General features: G+C 44.1%; 1 protein-coding gene across 1 annotated transcript in view; it reads left to right on the top strand.

Annotated features, from left to right (window-relative positions):
• Nucleotides 1-18,591, top strand: part of JMY (junction mediating and regulatory protein, p53 cofactor) — a 76,435-nt gene that overhangs the window by 18,241 nt on the left and 39,603 nt on the right. Inside the window, exons 2-4 of the mRNA XM_060235857.1 lie at nucleotides 14,833-15,006; nucleotides 17,198-17,348; nucleotides 17,829-17,998. Of these exons, the coding sequence (XP_060091840.1) occupies nucleotides 14,833-15,006; nucleotides 17,198-17,348; nucleotides 17,829-17,998 (495 nt within the window). The remainder of the gene's footprint in view (nucleotides 1-14,832; nucleotides 15,007-17,197; nucleotides 17,349-17,828; nucleotides 17,999-18,591) is intronic.

Consider the following 18,591-nt stretch of genomic DNA (forward strand, 5'->3'; position numbering starts at 1 on the left):
ATCACAGAAGATTCCTCAGATTTGCTGTCGGAGATCAGCACTATCAATTCCGCTCTCTCCCCTTCGGTCTCTCTACAGCACCGAGAGTCTTCATGGAATGTATGGCTGTGGTGGCAGCAGTACTCCGACAACAACAGGTCTCCATTTACCCTTATATAGACGATTGGCTGGTCGTATCCCAAACAAAGGAACAACTTCAGAAGGACATTTCATCTACCCTGTCCCTCCTGTCTGCACTAGGTCTTCAGGTAAATCATGCAAAATCCAACCTGAATCCCACTCAGAACATACAATTTATAGGAGCGGACCTGTCAACGATATCTCACAAGGCCTATCTTCCAGCGGACAGAAGGTCTTCCAATCCTTAGCCAATACGATAATAACACATCGTTCCCAAACAGCCCTCATCTTTCAAAGGATGTTAGGTCTTACGGTGGCCACCACCGCCGTCCTCTGTTTTGCAAGACTTCATATGTGCCCTCTTCAACTGTGGTTTGTTCGGACATTCCGTCCACACCGGCAACACCAAATGACCTTACTTACGGTTCCATCTCACATTATCCCATCTCTTAAAATGGTGGATGGTGGATCGTCATCTCCTGGCAGGAATGCCGTTTGTACGAACACCGCCCTCTGTGATTGTCATGACCGATGCTTCCAAGTGGGGATGGGGAGCCCACTTGGGAGCGCTGACAGTTCAGGGACAGTGGACCGATTATGAGAGATCCCTTCACATAAATTGTCTAGAGCTTCTGGTGGTCCACAGAGCCCTGAGATCCTTTCTCCTGTCTCTTCACAACCACCACATTCAGGTCACTCCGACAATGTAGCCACTGTCTTCTACATCAGTCGGCAGGGAGGCACAGCCTCTGTTCGACTATGCAAACGAGCCATATCCTTATGACACTGGAGTATCGCCCACGGCATTTTCCTGACAGCAGTGCATCTATCAGGAGTCCAAAACGTCCAAGCAGATACACTGAGTCGTTATCTAGTCAACGACCACGAATGGGCCCTCAACCGTTGTTACCTGCACGCAGTGTTCCAGACCTTCGGAACTCCGACAGTAGATGTGTTTGCATCTCCAGACAACGCACAGTGCCAGCGCTTTTACAGTCGGGGCCCTCCATCCCCTCTGTCAGCAGGGGATGCCTTCCTCCAGCAATGGTCAGGGACACTACACTACCTATTCCCACCAATCCCTCACATCACGAGGATATTACAAAAGATAAAGTTAGATCAGACCAATTGCATCCTGATTACACCATGGTGGCCTCGTCAACCTTGGTTCACCACTTTTCTCCTCCTCTCAGACAACACATTCCTCCGACTCCCCCAAGTTCAGGACTTGATTTCACAGCAAGAAGGCAAGGTTTTACACCACAACCCGGCACTTTTATGACTGACTGGAAAATCAATTTCTGAATTTCCCTCTGGAAGTTCGGCATGTCTTACTCAACGCCAAAAAACCTGCCACCAGAAAATCTTATTCTTTGAAATGGAAAAGTTTTTTGGCGTATGCTGTTCTACATAACTTCAAACCTGAACTTTCCACTATCACTCAGATCTTAACCTACACCTTATCTTTCTTTAACTCAGGACTTTCGTACTCTTCTCTAAAAGTCCACTTAGCGGCCATCTCTGCATTTCATCCGCATATTGAAGGCTGCACTGTTTTCTCCCACTATGCTACTAAAGCCTTTCTGAAAGGAATCCTCCACCTTCATCCTCCAATCCGCCAGATTCATCCTACCTGGAGCTTGTCACTTGTACTGAGCCAGCTAATGAAGCCACTCTTCGAGCCCATGGCATCCATTCCTTTACATCTCTTGTCCTAGAAGACAGCTTTACTGGTAGCACTTACTTCCGGCAGGAGAGCTAGCAAGATCTGCGCTTTTAGAGCAGACCTGCCATACACCATTTTCCTCATGACAGAGTCATTCTACGCCCTGACCCCTCCTTTCTACCAAAGGTGGTTTCAGCATTTAATCTGGGGAAACCTTCAACTTTACCTGCCTTTTTCCAACGCCCTATTGATGCAGGCCAACGAACTTTACATAACCTGGACGTATGTAGGGCCCTTGCCTTTTACATCAAAAGGACACGCCAGTTTCGAAAAGACACTAGACTCTTTATAGCATACGCAACCCACAATCAAGGTACTAAAATCTCAACACAGATATTTTCTAAATGGATTGTGGCTGCTATTACATTATGCTATAGACTGGCAAAACAGCCTATACCTGAACATTTACGAGCTCACTCTACTAGAGCCATTGCAACCTCAACAGCCTTCTGTAGGGGTGTTTCTGTGCCGCTGCGGTCGGGTCGTCTCCATCTACATTTGCCTCGCACTACGCCTTAGACGTCCGTGCCCACCGTGACACGTCCTTCAGACAGGCTGTACGAGGATCCATCTTCGACTGATTCTCCAGTCGCCTACACTGTAAGTACGTTACTGCTTTTTATATGCATAGCTAACCTTGTCCTTTGGTTACAGATCTAGCACCCGCCTCCGGACAGAATAGCTTGCCAGTCACCCATGTGTGGGACTGCACAGAGACCATGAAGAAGATAAACAGGTTTCTTACCTGTAACTGATGATCTTCGAGTGGTCATCTGTGCAGTCACACACGCCCGCCCATCCTTCCCCGCTGCTGGTTTCTTTTTCCTGAGTAAAAATTTTCCACCTATGCGGCGGCGGGAAGATACTGGGTGGGTGAAGCACCTCCCTTTCATCTAGGTATGCGCAATGGATGCCTCCTCCCCGGGACGAGAGGAAGTGCACACCAAAATTAACGCTCCAAGATTGCTTTGAATTCTCCGAGGTCGGGTTCAATCCTGGCGGATAACCCATGTGTGTGACTGCACAGATGACCACTTGAAGACCATCAGTTACAGGTAAGAAATCTGTTTATTTTTAGTGTCAAAAGAGTCTCTGGATGAATTCACTCATCATAAAAGAGATTGCATCATGTGTTCCTTATTTAATCTCTTGCAGTTTCTGTTACCAAATACCAAAACCTACTGACATCTTTATCCTCTGCCAGTACTTCTAGTTTTGCCAAAAAATTAGGGCATATGTACCTTGTACGGCAAATGAATTTGGGTTTCTTGAACAAGAAACTTTAGAAACAAAATGAAATTGGTTGTTCTTTTCCTGTAAGTTTCTTAGATATGAAGGGATTCTGGATCAGGAACTTGCTTCATGTAGGGGAGAGAGAGCTCTATGATGAAACTGTCTGGAGCCGGGATCCCCAGCCTTTTAGAGCCTGTGGGCACAAGGGTTGCCAGCTTTGGGCAAATACCTGGAGATTTTGGGGATGGATCCTGAGGAGGGCAGAGGTTGGGGAGGGGAGGAATGTCAATGGGGTATAATATAGAGTCCACCTTTCAAGGTGGTCAGTTTTTCCAGGTGAACTGATCTCTGTCACCTGGAGATCAGTTATAATAGCAGGTGATCTCCAGTCACCATCTGGAGGTTCAACCAACAACAAAAAAACCTGGAAAAATAACGAAAAATTAATGAAAAATACTTCAAAATTGTAATAGAGAATTAAACACTTCAACTTCACACACTTTCACATATCATTACATATAACAGCATATTATCAAAAATGCAAAGTATAAAGTACAAGGAATAAATATTCAAAAGTGCTTGCAGTAGGGTGGCCATAATATCTGCAGGCCAGCCAGGTGACGTCATGCCACCGCCGGAAACAGGAAGTGACATCACTTCCTGTGACATCGTTTCCCCGTGCCACTTCACTAATGGCAATTTGATATTGTAGATTATGTTTCTCAGTCATTCAAGCTGTTGCCAGAAAACAGGAAATCACTAAAATCACTAAAATTGACACCTTTTTTTGGCCAGTCTGCTGGAGTAGCCTGAATGCATTAACTGATTCTCTCATACAAATATAGATGTGTGGCATAATTTTTGTCTGGCTGAAATCATAAGTGCAATTGTATGGACACTACAGTGAAGTCAATGCAGCCTTGAACCAAGTAAAATGTTTTCAGGATCATCAGGGTGCCATTTAGTTACTTGCAATTCTGTACAGTGTAATGCAAAATACATGAGAAATAGCTCAGAATGAAGATCATCAAGATAAAAGCATATTAACAAAAGTAAACCTCATATAATTGACTGGACTAATAAAGAATTGGGTTTTCACAGATAGATGCAAACAGCACTATTCAAAAACACAGCATATTCAGCACAGTATATTATAATCTGAAACTAAACTAACTTTGTTGTCCCTGATTTAGGATCTCTCTCTGAGATCACACACAGACCAATTCCACACTAGATCTTTAATCCTATTTTAGCCCTGTCCCCAAACTGACATTCCACACTATCATCACAGAAACCAACTCTATGATTCTATGATTTTTGTACAGCATGTCAGCTTGGGGACAGGGTTAAACCAGGATTAAAGGTCTAGTGCGGAATTGGTCAGTTCACACAGTAAAAATCCAGTTGGAAAGTGGACTGAAAGTGCATTATTTAGTGTGTGTGATTGCAGCCTGTGATTAAAACAATAGATCTCATCTTTTTTTAAGTTGCCACAAGATAGTGCCAAACTTTAGGAAAAGCATGCCAAAAGGTAAGAACCCAAACAAGAAAACGTTTATTGTGAAAAATTCTAAATCATTCTCTGCTGCCAATATTACACAAAAACTAAAAGTCCATCTTCCCAGAAGCACTTCAAGAATATTAAAACTGAATCAATTTAAATCCAAAGAAAGCCTTCCACAGAATACCCGAGCTACTCTCTCACAGCACAGCTGGCATCATGAGGCCTTTGATTTCACATTCTACTTTGCCTAACAGTTAGTAGTGACTCCACTCCCTCTGATTCTCCTTTTTATTGTATCTTCCTTTAAATCATTCCCTGTTTGTAACATCCTCCCACTCCCTTCCTCATCTTTCTATTGAGCATATATTTAACGGATATACACTTTGCTGCATCTTTTGAAGTAAGCACTGAATCACAAAAGCTTATGCTGGAATAAATTTTGCTAGCCTCCTGCTTTATAATGCATTCTGTTTAAATTGAAAGTCCACTACATATTCTTTCAACAACAAATGTGAATCCAGTAAAAATAGCTACCTTGCCTATTTGTGAGCTTTTAGTTTTCTGCACTTTATAAAGCAAATAAAGTTCACAGTAATATTAATTACTAGAAGCAGAACATAAATGTACAAATAACACACAAAATACACTTCTTGCCCCAAGGAACAAAAAAGATCCTCAATTGAGTCCATCATCACTTTACAGGTATCATCCTATGCCATGGGACGCCCACGACACTGCTGTTTAATTTTTTTAAAAAGGAAGGAAAGGAGAGAGAATTCCCCCCCCTTCATTCTTAGAAAAAGCAGTGTAGGAGTGGGTTCGAATTCCATCCAGATCAGGCAGGAAACCGGGGGCAAATGAGTTTGACACTCCTGATTTAAAGTGTGAATGCACCCAGAGAGTGAAGTGGGGCACATTGGAACGAGGGAACAGCAGAACTTTTTTGTAGCAGGAACTCCTTTGCATATTAGGCCACACACCCTTGATTTAGCCAATCCTCCTGGAGCTTACAGTAAGCCCTGGAACATTGGCTACATCAGGGGTGAGTGGCCTAATATGCAAAGGAGTTCCTGCTACAAAAAAGCCCTGTGAAACAGGAAATGTGAGCCAGCTAAGCTCTTAATAGGGCTACTCCGAGGAGACACCAAGGCTCTTTTGGAAGCAAGCCCCAGGCCTTGTTTGGGCTGCCCAGTCTTGGTTGGGTATTCGGGAAGACGGTGGGGTTTGGGGAGTGATCTCAGCGGGGTATAATGCCAGAGTCTACCTTTACAAAGCAGCCATTTTCTCCAGGAGAGCCGATCTGAGTAGTCTGGACATCATTTGTAATTCCAGGAGATCTTTAGCCCCCACCTGGACTCCAGGTGCTGGAGGTTAGTTTGTGAGGCGAGGAGGTGCCTGTTTTCGCCTGGCTGGCTCGAAAGGCGTTCCAAGCAGGGGGCTTCGAGCCGGCGCCCCGGAGCCAGCCCCCCTCTCGGGCAGCTTTGCCCTCCCTCCCGCCAGCCAGTCAGCAAGCAAGTGAGCTGATCTGGCGGCTGCCCGCCGTCCCGTCCTCTCTGGAGGGAGGAGCCGTTCAAGGGACGGCCGGGCGCCTGCGGGGAGGCGGCGGTGGGCGGCGCGTCTTTGTGTGCCTGCGCGTCTGGCGGCGCAGAGGATGGAGATGGTGACAGAGGCAGCGCACGGGACTGCGCTCCTGCGGGGCCTGGCCGCCTTGCGGGCGGAGCGGTGCCTGCTGGACTTGACGTTGGTGGCGGGCAGTGGGCGGGAGTTCGGAGCCCACCGGGCCGTGCTGGCGGCGGCCTTGGGCTACTTCCGCGCCGTGTTCGGTGGGGCCCTGCGGGAGGCGCGGGCGGAGTGAGGGCGGCTGCATGGCGTGGAGCCCGAGTGCCTGGCGTTGCTGCTCGACTTCGCCTACACTGGCCGCGTGCCTCCTGCACGCCGCCGACCTGCTCCAGTTCCCGGCCGTCAAGGAGGCGTGCGGCGCCTGGCTGGCGGCGCGCCTGGAGCCGGCCACGGCGCTGGAGATGCAAGACTTCGTCGAGACCTTCGCGTGCGCGCCGCTCGCCGCCGCCACCCTAGGGTAGCCACGGGGACGGGACCAGGGGGCGGCAGGGCTGCGAGGGAGGGAGGGCAAGTCCGGTGGAGCGTGGGAGAGCCGGGTCAGGATCGCGCGCAGGCGGAGAGGGCGTGCGGTCTTCCGGCCAGGTGGGGAGGAGGGGGCTCCACGAGGGGATGCTCCTGATTGGCCGCCCGCTCTCCCGAAGGCGCCGAGGCCTTTGGGAGAGCGGGATTTTGGCGAACCCGGGATTTCAGTGGTCCCGGGTGAGCCAACCCGGGAGGCAGGAATTTGGGGGCAGGGGCGGGACTTTCCCGGGTTTGCAGTTAGTCCATATCCAGTTTGAAATCCTTGAAAACTATTACTTAAAGTGCCAGTGTCCAATGTGTTGCAATTGCAGATAATTCTTGTTCTTCAGCAAAAAATGTATGATGTTAAGACATTGCTGTAAACTTCCTTTCTTTAAAGACGTTTATTATATAGTGGAAGGTCATAAGCCTCTAACAGTAAAGCTTGTAATACTGTTTCAAATGTCTTCATCTGAGAGACGTGTTCCACTTATCAACTTCCAGCATACCACATTCCTGTGACACTAGCTCTGGTAAGCTTCTATACATAAGCACATTAACTAGATCAGACATTAGCGCAGTAGTGGGACTGTTATGCAGAAAGACTGCAAAACTAACGACTGGAATGCTCTCAAGACTCTTGTGAGGTGCCTAAAGGGTACTGCAAAATTTAAACTTAAGTTACCAGCCAATGACAGCCCTAAGCTTGTGTCATATGTGGATATATTGACTGGACTAGAGCCTTAACAAATAGAAAATACACGAGTGGCAACATAATTTTCTATGGAGGAGGAGCTATAAGCTGGTTAAGCAAGAAGCAAGATACAAACTCTACCGCTGAAGCAGAATACATGTCAGCCGCACTAGGTTGTCAAGAGATACAGTGGCTACTCCAGCTATTGAAAGACATGGGCATAGATGTACCCTATCCTGTAATAGTGCATGAAAACAACCAAAGTTGCATTCACATTTCTGAGAAAGAAGATGTGACTTCGTGCTCCAAACACATTGATGTGAAATATCACATTGTGAACCCCAACACTGTTGACAGTACTCCTTCCCTGTCTTCCTCTAACAGTTAACTCCCTTTCTGCCTAACTCCCTGCTGCCAAGTAAAAAATAAAAGCTGTGTTTGAGCTGGGGGTATATATTCATTCTGCTCCCATGGATATATTTATATCTATATATCTATGTATATCTCCATTGAGCAGAATGGAAACTCTTTGTTGGCCGCCAGAGCTGCCTGTCAAGCTTTGGAGGGCCACTATAGGTGTTCCCAAGACTGCAGAAGTCCACATACACCCATTCCTTTGAGAATTAATTCATTGGCATCAATCTGTCTGACTCACAAACCGCTGCCACGAACCTCCATTAAAAACAAGGTGGTTAGTGAAAGAAGCAATTTCATGAACCAAGACCTCAGGAACCATAAACTGGCCAGCTTCGTTACAAACTTAGGTTTGTGCCCATCCCTAGAGGTTACTGTAAGCATGGATCAGAATGGCCAGATCAGATGTCTGCAGAAATGGAAACAACTTCCAAACTAAACGCAGCTGGAATTCCCTCCCCCAACTAGTCTATTTACCTGTTGCTAGATCCTTCAATGAAAGTTGCACCATCTCAGAAGTGTAGAGAACCACCCCATTCAGTACAGACTTCTTGTTGGGCAACAACTTTTTTTTTGGTCTTACCTGGAATGAGTTTCAGTTGATTTTCCTTCTCTTGATTACCACTTTCAGGCATGGATCTCGAGGAGCTAGCCATGTTACTCTTTTGCTGCAAAATAGTAGAGTCCCGTAGCACCTTGAAGACTAACAGATTTGTTTGTAGTATATACTTTTGAGAAGCAGTTGTCTGACAAAGAGAGCAGTGTTTCTTGAAAGCTTATGCTACAAAGAGATATGTTAGTCTTAAAGATGCTACTGGACTCTTTACACTTTCAGGCATTGACATAAAAAATGGCAGCTTTTGACGATTTAATCAAGGTGATATACAACTGGATGAGGTGTCATCCCCACTCCAAAATACTGTGTGATCTTGTTCAGGACTCTCACATGCATACTGAAGAACATGCGAGAAAGAACAGAACCTTTTGCCCCTCCCCCTATAGATCCCATGGTGACTATAGAAAATAAAGACTTGTCAGAGTAATGCTAGTTCTTCAGGTTGTTCCACTAATTAGGTTCTCGGTGTGGGGGCTTTTGTATGCAGCCAGGCTTTCACTTGTTTTTTTCCATCTCTCTCTCTCCTCCCTCCTCTTATCCCCACTCCACATTGCATGCTGTTCTATAAACTCCACTGAATTCCACAAGTAGCTTGTCATAAGCTGCCGACTGTTCTTGTTTGGGAGAGAGGGAGTAGGATGGGAAGGGAGGAATGAAAAACACAAAAAGCTTTGGTGTGTATGAAGCACTAGCCAGGTTGTTCTCTTAGCTGTGGCCTTAGTTTTATTGAGATTTCTGTGAAGAATATAAAAGAAATATTATTAAAATAATAAAGGTCAGAAAGAAAAATTAATTATTTCCTTTTCTGACTGAAAGCTCCATGAGACAAAGCTCTTAAGCAGCAGAAATAACTATGACTTAAAGGAAAAGGGCTGGGAAAAATGGCCACTGGTAAAGCAATGTTAGGATCCATATCACAAAATAAAAAAAATTGAAAGCATCTGATGGCAAGCTAGAAGAGGAGTAATAAAAGATGCTCTAAAATCATCCAAGATCAGGCACTCAAAAAGAATATGAAAAGTGTCAATTCTACCTAAAGGGCAGGGACAAAGATGGCCAGAATATGGAATATTCAAAAGTCTACCATGGTGAAACTGAGAAGGATTAGCATTAAGCCTAGCCAGACATTGATTATTTCTGAATGCAAAATTGATTTTTTTTTCTAAATTGTTTATTTTGGATTGGTTAAATGCTTGGTTGGAAGTTGTAAATTGAATATCTTTTTGTTATAAAATCAAGAGTTGGGAATGATCACTGATATTTTCCTTGTGTGCATCTACTCCACTTTTATAAAATAACATTACTTGTTTAGATATTCTCTTGAGTTTCTCCTTTATCTTGTTTTGCTTTTAAAATGAAAACTGTGGTTCTTCAAAGAAGTTTGCTTGAGAGAAAGGTTATTTTCTCTCAAGGGCAGTGATGTGTCAGCTGCTCTGCGCCTAGGGTTGCCAAGTCCAATTTAAGAAATATCTGGGGACTTTGGGGGTGGAGCCAGGAGACTTTGGGGGTGGAGCCAGGAGACATTAGGGGTGGGGCCAAGATCAAGGCTGTGATAAGCATAATTGAACTCCAAAGGGAGTTCTGGCCATCACATTTAGAGGGACAGCACACCTTTTCAATGCCTTCCTTCCATAGGAAATAATGAAGGATAGGGGCACCTTCTTTGGGGCTTATAGAATTGGACCCCCTGGTCCAATCTTTTTGAAACTTGGGGGGTATTTTGGGGAGAGGAACTAGATGCTATACTGAAAATTTGGTGCCTCTACCTCAAAAAACAGCTCCTCCCAGAGCCCCAGATACCCGTGGATCAATTCTCCATTATTTTCTATGGGAATAAATCTCCCTAGGGAATAATAGAGTTCCCAGCAGACATTTCCCTCCCTTCCCCCTGCTTTCTGATGACCCTGAAATGGGGGGAGGGCCTCCAAACTGGGGGATCCCCTGCTCCCACCTGGGGATTGGCAACCCTAAGCTGACACCATGGCCAGTCTGCCACTGCTGTCACCAGAACCCAGCTATGCATGCCTGTTTGCGCAGAGGCCGGTCTACCCGACAGCCACGGGGCTCCCTCTAAAGAAACGAGCCCTGGAGGCGAGCAGGTTGTCGTCGTTGCTGCCGCTGCACAAAGGAACCTTCCTCCTCACCCCACACATGCAAAGGCTTCCCTCCGTCAGCATCCCTCCCACCCGTACAAAGCTCCCTCTCCACAAACAGAACCGGCCCGTCAGTGAGCAACCGTTTACCTCAGTGAAAGGGTCCATGTCTGCAACAGGCACCGCTACGGCGCTCGCTCTCCCTTCGCTGCGTCCCTCTGAGGCAAGAGTGGCTATCAACCGCCCTTCAGATTTGAATTTCAGCGCCTGCTGCTGCCCAGCCCTGCAACACGCCTGCGCCCTGCCCAGCCCGATCATGTGGTGGGGGGGAAACGAGCGCAACCGAAAGAGAGTCTGGCCTGCCTGGTCCGCCGTGAACGCATGCGCCGTCTTTCCTACAATGTAGGAGCGATCCAAGGTCGGAGGAACAAAGTAGGATTCAGACCAACAGGGCTGCCCACTTGGATTTATTTAGAGGCTGCTCCTCCGAGATGGGCTCCGAAGGACCCGGACTCGCAGCTCGCCACGCTCCTTGGCGCCGCTTCCGCCCCCCTCTCCCTGCTTCCAGATTTTTGGAGAGCGGGGGAAGATGCTGCAAATCCAGGGGTCCCCCGCCAGGGCGGGAGGGTTGGGAAGCCTATCTGCGCCCCTGCCTTATGAATTAGACCATTGATGGATGATTATTACACTCTCTCACATTGTTGGATTTATGGGCTGATGCCACGATAATTCTTTGTACTGAAATAATGTTGCTAGTGATATTTTCATGGCTTGTGGCTACCACTAATCCCTTGATTGGGACCTGTGAAAGTTTTCAGTAAATTGTTTTGGAAGTGAAATCACTTGACCTTTGGGCTAGAAGTGACATCACAGGATGTAACATCACAAAAGTGATGTCATATCCTTGTTTGGCACCATCCTCAAAGTCTCATGGTTCCACCCCTGAAGTCCCCAGGTATTTCCCTAGTTGGACCTGGCAACCCTACTTGATAATGAATGATTGTATAAAGCTTTTCAGTGTGAAGAGAAACTGTCTGATAACCAGATTTATCTGAGCAAGAACCAGATTTATCTGAGCAAGGCTTTGGAGATGCCTTACATTGAAGAGTCTATGCTAGTGGTTTTGTTCCATTTGTCACAATGATATATAACATCACAAACATGCTTCACTTTTGTTTTAAGTAAATCTGTTTAATATTGCCCATGTCTTGCCTTTGCTGTGTCCTTTGGGCTCCAGGCTGAGTTCTTGCAGGAGCAGGATCTAAATTGAAGGATTAACATGTGTCATCTGTCTGCAGAACAAGGAGTCAGAAAACCAGCTGAGCTGGATGCTAGCTGTAGGACTTCACGTAGCTCCAGGTCTTCTAACTTGTTCCAACAGATGACAGAATCAGACTGAACTCTTATACCCTGAAGCAGGCCCAGGAAGATCCAGAGTACTACTGCAGTGCTCTGAGACTTACTAGGGATCCTCCATTGTTTCCAACAAGTGGGGCTCATGATTGTAATTTCTGAGGAAGTTGGGGGGCATGGCTTCTAGAAGTGGATTTTAGAAGAGTCCTTTGGGGCACTGTACGTGGGTGGGGTGCCGATACTGTGGTTTGGGCTCAGAGAAGCTGTTTCCCTTCCAGACTCTTAATTCCTGATTGTGGTTGGTATCATGGCTAAGCTACATGAGTCACCCACAATTGTCTCAACTTGTAACAGTGTCTGTGTAAAGCTCTCATCTGGACATTTCAACAGAGTCTGTATTTGGCTTGCTAAACAAAGAAACAACATCATATTTTTCCATTAAAAAAACCTCTGAAGTTTTTCCATTAAATATTTTTTCTGATTTAAACATAATAAAATGTAAGGGCCTAATCCACTCACTAGGAATGTGAAGCTGCTGTAAGTTCCATTAAGCATACTCAAGCCTGCTGCTTTGTAGTACATATGTGCACACCAATGAGAAGGAGGGCAGCAAACAGGGTTCTGTCAAAGTGTGTGCTAGTCCTTCTGTGCAAAGGCAAATGCACTTAACATGGAAATGATCGTGCTGTGTATTTCCCTCCCACTATTTTAGTGTGATCTCTCTTTGCACAAAGACTTCAGCCTCTCAGATAATTATAAGATTATTTATAATCTTTAAATTGTAGATTCAGAATAAACAAAAGAAAGTATATCTTCATACAATGCATAATTAATATGTGGAGGACTGCCATGAGATTTGGCAATAACCACTAGGGATGGGCATACAATGACTTATGAACCAAAGATTGTGAAGAACTGGGCCAATTTGTTGGTTCGTGAACCATAATTGCCCAGTTGTTTGCGAACTGCCCTCAAACTGCCATGTTTTTGCTGGGGATGTTCAGTTCATAGGTCTCTTTAAATGCCTTCTTTTCATTGGACTGGCAAACCTCAGTGAGTGAAAGGAAGGCATTTAAAAATGCTGCCCCCTCCCCCGGTGGAAGCTCCCCCCCACCTCACAAACAACCATGAACCTCAGTTTTCCAATTTTTGCCCATCCTTGATAGCCACTAGCCTGGAGAGCATTAGAAGAGCATTGAACAAATTCATAGAGGATAGGTTCCTCGATGGGTAATAACCGTAGTGGTGGCTGAGTGTTTGGAGCATGTTTGGAAACTGCATTCTTCTTCATGCCAGTTGCTGGGGAATAGCAACCAGGGGAAGTTTTGGTCTTTGTGTCCCTCTTCTGGGCCTTTAGGTCATCAACTGTGGGAGACAGTATTCTGAATTAGATGCGCTACTTGTCTCAATTGTGAGCAGTGTAGGAATTATTTTTTTTTACTTTTTAATAGAAAAAGTTTTGGAAGTTATTTTTAATGTTATGAATAACATCATAACATAAAGCAACATAATAGAAATATAAAAATTATATTGGAGAGATATTATTCCTTCTGATAAAATACTCAGTGGATCCCTGTAAACCAATTTATGCAGCACAGACAAACTGGGGGACTCCCCAGTCATACAAGAAAATGTAATTAAAAAAAACCCCTTCCCCCTTGCAACCCGTTGTCACAGAAACAGAGTGACAGATTTAAAAGTCCTCAAAGTGATGAAAAGAAAGCTATTGAAGACCTCTGTTGCTGTTACGGGAGGAGAAAGCTGCCCATCACCGAGCTTCCTAGTGATTCCAGCTCAGGAGGCTTCTCCTCCTCAAAGTGCCATAGCTAGGCTCTTAAGAACTATTTTGTCCAGTTACCAGCAGAGGGCTACTAAAGAATGGAATTTCTCAGAGGGGAGGAGAGAAAAGACAGAAGAGCCTGGTGAGAGCTGTCCATGATCCAGTTCCCAGTAATTCTAGCTGAGGCAGCCCCCTCCTTCACCAGTTGCCACCACAGAGCTACTTAAGAATCATCTTAGCCTGAGTGAAAGGGATGGCAGAACAGCTTGTTGTCAGATAACCTGATTGAAGAGAACAGCATGAAAAGAAAGCATCTGTTAGAACTTCAAAATAAGGAGCACATTGTGAGATCATAAGAAAATGATATATTTGTTTCATTAGCTGTACTTTTAAAGAATATATCATTCTTATAATGTATAAAATTAAAGTTGCTCTTTTCAGTTAGGAGACATCTCTTCTTGAAAAGCAACACCAAATTTTAATACTAAATACTCTCATAACAGCAACAAGTGCATTGATGAGTTTGGCTCAAACTTGGAAGGTAGCCACTGCAGACATATATTTCTGTCCCGATAATTTTAATGTACAACTCCTCAGGCATATTTGTGAGCAGTGGTGATTTGTGAATATAGTAAACAATGCTGACAGTAACAATCACCCCCAAAAAATAAACTGGGAGGGGGGCCTGCCCTTCTTAGCTGTATAAGTTCATGCAAAAAACAAGCAAAATCTCCACACATATAATATTGTTGAAATTCAGTTTGCATGCATACAATTGATTTAGTGAACCATAAATTGATATTTCTTATCAATGGCTGAAGACTTTTGGATAATATAGCTGAGACTGATGTATTTCAGAAATATACAGTCTGGGTTGGAGCAGAATAGATATGCAAGGCTGAAATGAAGGCTGAAGCCCTTTGTGCAGTTGCTTGTGTACCAATCATTGATGTCATTGTAGCTTATATGTGTGACTGAGTGAATATTTGGGGTACAACTGATGTCTTTACTATTACTATTGTAGACTGGCTACAAATGTTAATCCAACTGTGGGTGCTGGTCATAGACCATAAGAAATAAATTGATTGAGAATCCATCAATCTGGTTTTGCCTTGATAACAACCCCCCCCCCCATAAATGTATACTGACAAATTATTTTACTTGATTTTTATATACAGCTCCTGGAAAAACATAAGAATACAGAAAGCATGGTAGAGCTGCTTGAGTTGTATCAAATGGAAGATGAAGCATATGGTAGCCTTGCTGAAGCCACCACAGAACTCTATCAGTACTTACTGCAGCCATTCCGAGATATGAGGGAACTTGCAATGCTCAGGCGACAGCAGATAAAGGTACTAACCTATAAGAACTGTCAAGAATATATGAGATAAAACATAATCCGTTTTCATCATTTTTTGAAGTTTTGGTGATTTTTGAATTGCTTTGTGACTCTTATTTATGTCTAATGCAGGTATAAACAGTTCAAATTATTGCATTTTGCAGCTGTAACCTCTATGTGCAGAATTTCTTCCTATAGCCCACCTTCTTCCATCACTACTTATCACATGTACACAGTAGTGCATGTCCATAGCCACACCCATAGGGCACAGATTGGGTTGTCTACAGCTGCTTTCACTGCATTGTCTCATTTTGTGGAATCAACACTGTAATAATGCTTCTGTAGGCTAGATTTATGCTTTAGGTGAGAATGAGCATAACCAAATTCCCAAGAGCTGCATTATCCCTTTGAGTGCACTAAATGTTCCTTCAATATGCTCTTTGAATCTGGCATGTCATTGATTGTCTGAAGAAAATGATGCAGTGTAGTCTGCATATGACTATGGCAGGAGTTAGCTTTAAAGTGTATGTGTGGTCAAAGTATTTGTATATCCTTTTAATTTAAAAGAGGAATTTTTTGCACACAGGTGTGTGGGAGGCTATGGAAGATAGAACAGTTTCCCTCGCGGTGAATTGATCTTGTTTTTTTGAGATCTGGAGGCTGCAAGGGAAATTGGAGAGGCACGTGGGTCAAAATGTGGCTGCGCAATGACTAGTGGGGAATTGGTTGCTAGCTCTGAGGAAAGCAGAAGCCCGGGGGCAAAGCAACTGCTAGTGAGGAGTAGGTATGAGTATTCCACCTACAGGTTCAAAACTTGCTATGACGGTAAGGTATGGGTTAACAGAAAACCAAGGAAAACCAAGGACACATAGAGCCTGCGTCAGGTGACCTGAGGGTGGGGGCCAGAGTGCTCGGAACTCTCAGAGGGAGATTGACAGCTAATGGCTGGGAGAGTCAGTTAGTGCCTGACAGCCGGAGAGAGTCAGTGTCGGACGGAATCTGAGAGAGTTGGTCTTTGAGGGAGCTGAGACAGTTGCTGAGGAGAGAAGAAAAGCTGACTGCTAGCTCTATAAAAACAGCCAAGGGGCTGTGTGTGTGACAACAGAAGTGTCACAGACACATATACATCTCTTAAGAATTAGAGAGGTGGTTGAGGGAATATATGTGTGTCTAGGAGTCTGAAGGGCTGGGAGTAGAGGCTCCAGTCGACTTGAGAGACTTGGCATATTACACCCAAGAGGCCAGCCTATATTAGTGATAGAGAGTGTATTATTTATAAACTGTGAACCTGAGAGACCTAAGAGAAAGATAAGATATTATAAAGCCTGAAGATACTGAGCAACGTGTTAACTGTATGAGATTCTTTATAGCCCATGTAAATATCTCCCATATCCCCAGTTGAAGTCTTTGTGTTGAATTAAATATCTGTGGTTTACCTTAAAGTTCTCTGGTGCCTACATTTTGGGAAAAACTAACAAAACTGCTGTGGTCCCCTACGAAGTGAATTATATATACATCTGAAAGCAAAACCAAAACAAATACCCCGAAGAGACTAATATAGAGAGAAATCCAAATCATACCCACCCCTTGAGTACTATATTCCTGAGGTAAAAGCTTTAAAAGAAAGAACTGAGGAGAAAGAGGGGCTGGGGTAGCCAAAAACAGCACATAGAAGCGATTCAGTGGGACCGTGAGGTGGGTGCAGTGATACTTGCTATTTAGCAAACCGAATATTTTGAAACCACCAATTACAGGCAAAGTGCAAACAGGTACACAGTATTTAAAAAAATCATCAGATGGTAAAAAAAAAAATGCCTGATGAATAGAACTATAGAGAAGTAGATGGTAATGTGCTTTCCCCTACTATATGTAACCGACCTGTGGAAAGAAAGCTCACAAAGAAAGAAGATGAAGAAGCTCTGGTTTCTGGAACACTACTGCTTAGATCCCACGGCGACTTGGTCTTTTTTTTTTTTGAGATCTGGAAGCTGCGAGGGAAATTGGAGGGAGCCATGAGTCAAAATGTAACTGTGCAGCAACTAGTGGGGAATTGGTTGCTTGCTCTGAGGAAACAGAAGCCCAGGGGTGGAGCAACTGCTAGTGAGGAATTGGTATCAGAGAATGCTGTGTTTTTACTTTAAACAAACCTATTTGAATGTATTCTTTAATTTGGTCATGGACATATCAGATTACTCTATTTCCAGATTTCCATAGAAAATGATTACTTAGGACCAAGAAGAATTGAGAGTCTACAAAAAGAAGATGCAGATTGGCAGCGGAAGGCTCATATGGCTGTACTTTCTATTCAAGACCTTACTGTGAAGTACTTTGAAATAACAGCTAAAGCACAGAAAGGTAATAGATTTCTGCTACTTCACATTTTTTACATTCAGACATCATGCTTTTACCTTATTACTGTGCCTCAGATCACTGGCAGTGGTTCATGTAAATTTCTAGACCCTTCTTTGTGAAATACCAACTGTGATATTATTGGTTTGTCTTGAGTTGATAGCAAGTTAAGAAAAGGGGCTTCTGGGTATGAGCACCATTACTACACATGTCATCCATTCCTGTATCATTTTTTCCTTAAATAGCATTAAACAGTCATCAAAACTAAACTATGGCATGGGGCACTATCCTTCCTATTCTATTCAAAAAAATTAAGTTGGGGAATAAGATTACCCAGCGAGTTTGTGTTGTTCTGAGATTGGAACCTGTGTCTCAACAATCTTTATCTGCTTCAGATTTACTATTTGATCAAGTAAACACATACGAGACTGATCAGAATTAAGCTCTCAGTACAAGGTGCTAAGCTCACTATTTCCTTTTTAACAGCTGTATATGACCGAATGCGAGCAGACCAGAAAAAGTTTGGCAAGGCTGCATGGGCGGCAGCAGTGGAACGGATGGAGAAACTTCAATATGCAGTTTCTAAGGAGACTCTGCAGCTGATGAGAGCAAAAGAAATAAGTTTGGAGCAGAAGAAACATGCACTGAAAGAAGAGGTAGAATAATTTAACTTTTAAAATGAAACTTGAAAGAACAGTGATGCCAGCATTCAAAAGCCAAATGGGTATAGCTGAAATCTCAGAATAATTATCTACTGTAATAATTTTTAGGACTTTATAAACATTATACAAACACACACTTATCTGTCTTCTACTCACTGTGATTCCATGCTTTGAAAACCTAGTAATAAATGGTGAAGAACTATTTCCTCAACTTTTTGGAGGCAGTGGATATAATATTTGGAAAAAATTTAATTTTGAAGTTGCTGTCTTCTAACTCTACATAGCTTCTATGCCGATCACTCTTCTTTGACTTCATAGTACAATGTTGAATGGCATCAGAGTGAATACTTTGTGCATGCTTTTCTCAGTTGACAGTTGTCCTTGGGCAGGGCTTTTTTTGTAGCAGGAACATCTTTGCATATTAGGCTGCACTCCCCTAATGTAGCCAATCTTCCAAGAGCTTACAGGGCTCTTCTTAAATAGGTTCCTCCTCCTGATGGCACCTGGTGTTTTTTTTGCCAGTGTGTGACACAGAGTGTTGGACTAGATGGGCCATTGGCCTGATCTATGGCTTCTCTTATGTTCTT

This window comes from Heteronotia binoei, chromosome 4 (assembly GCF_032191835.1).
Source record: "Heteronotia binoei isolate CCM8104 ecotype False Entrance Well chromosome 4, APGP_CSIRO_Hbin_v1, whole genome shotgun sequence".
Classification (NCBI taxonomy): domain Eukaryota; kingdom Metazoa; phylum Chordata; class Lepidosauria; order Squamata; family Gekkonidae; genus Heteronotia; species Heteronotia binoei.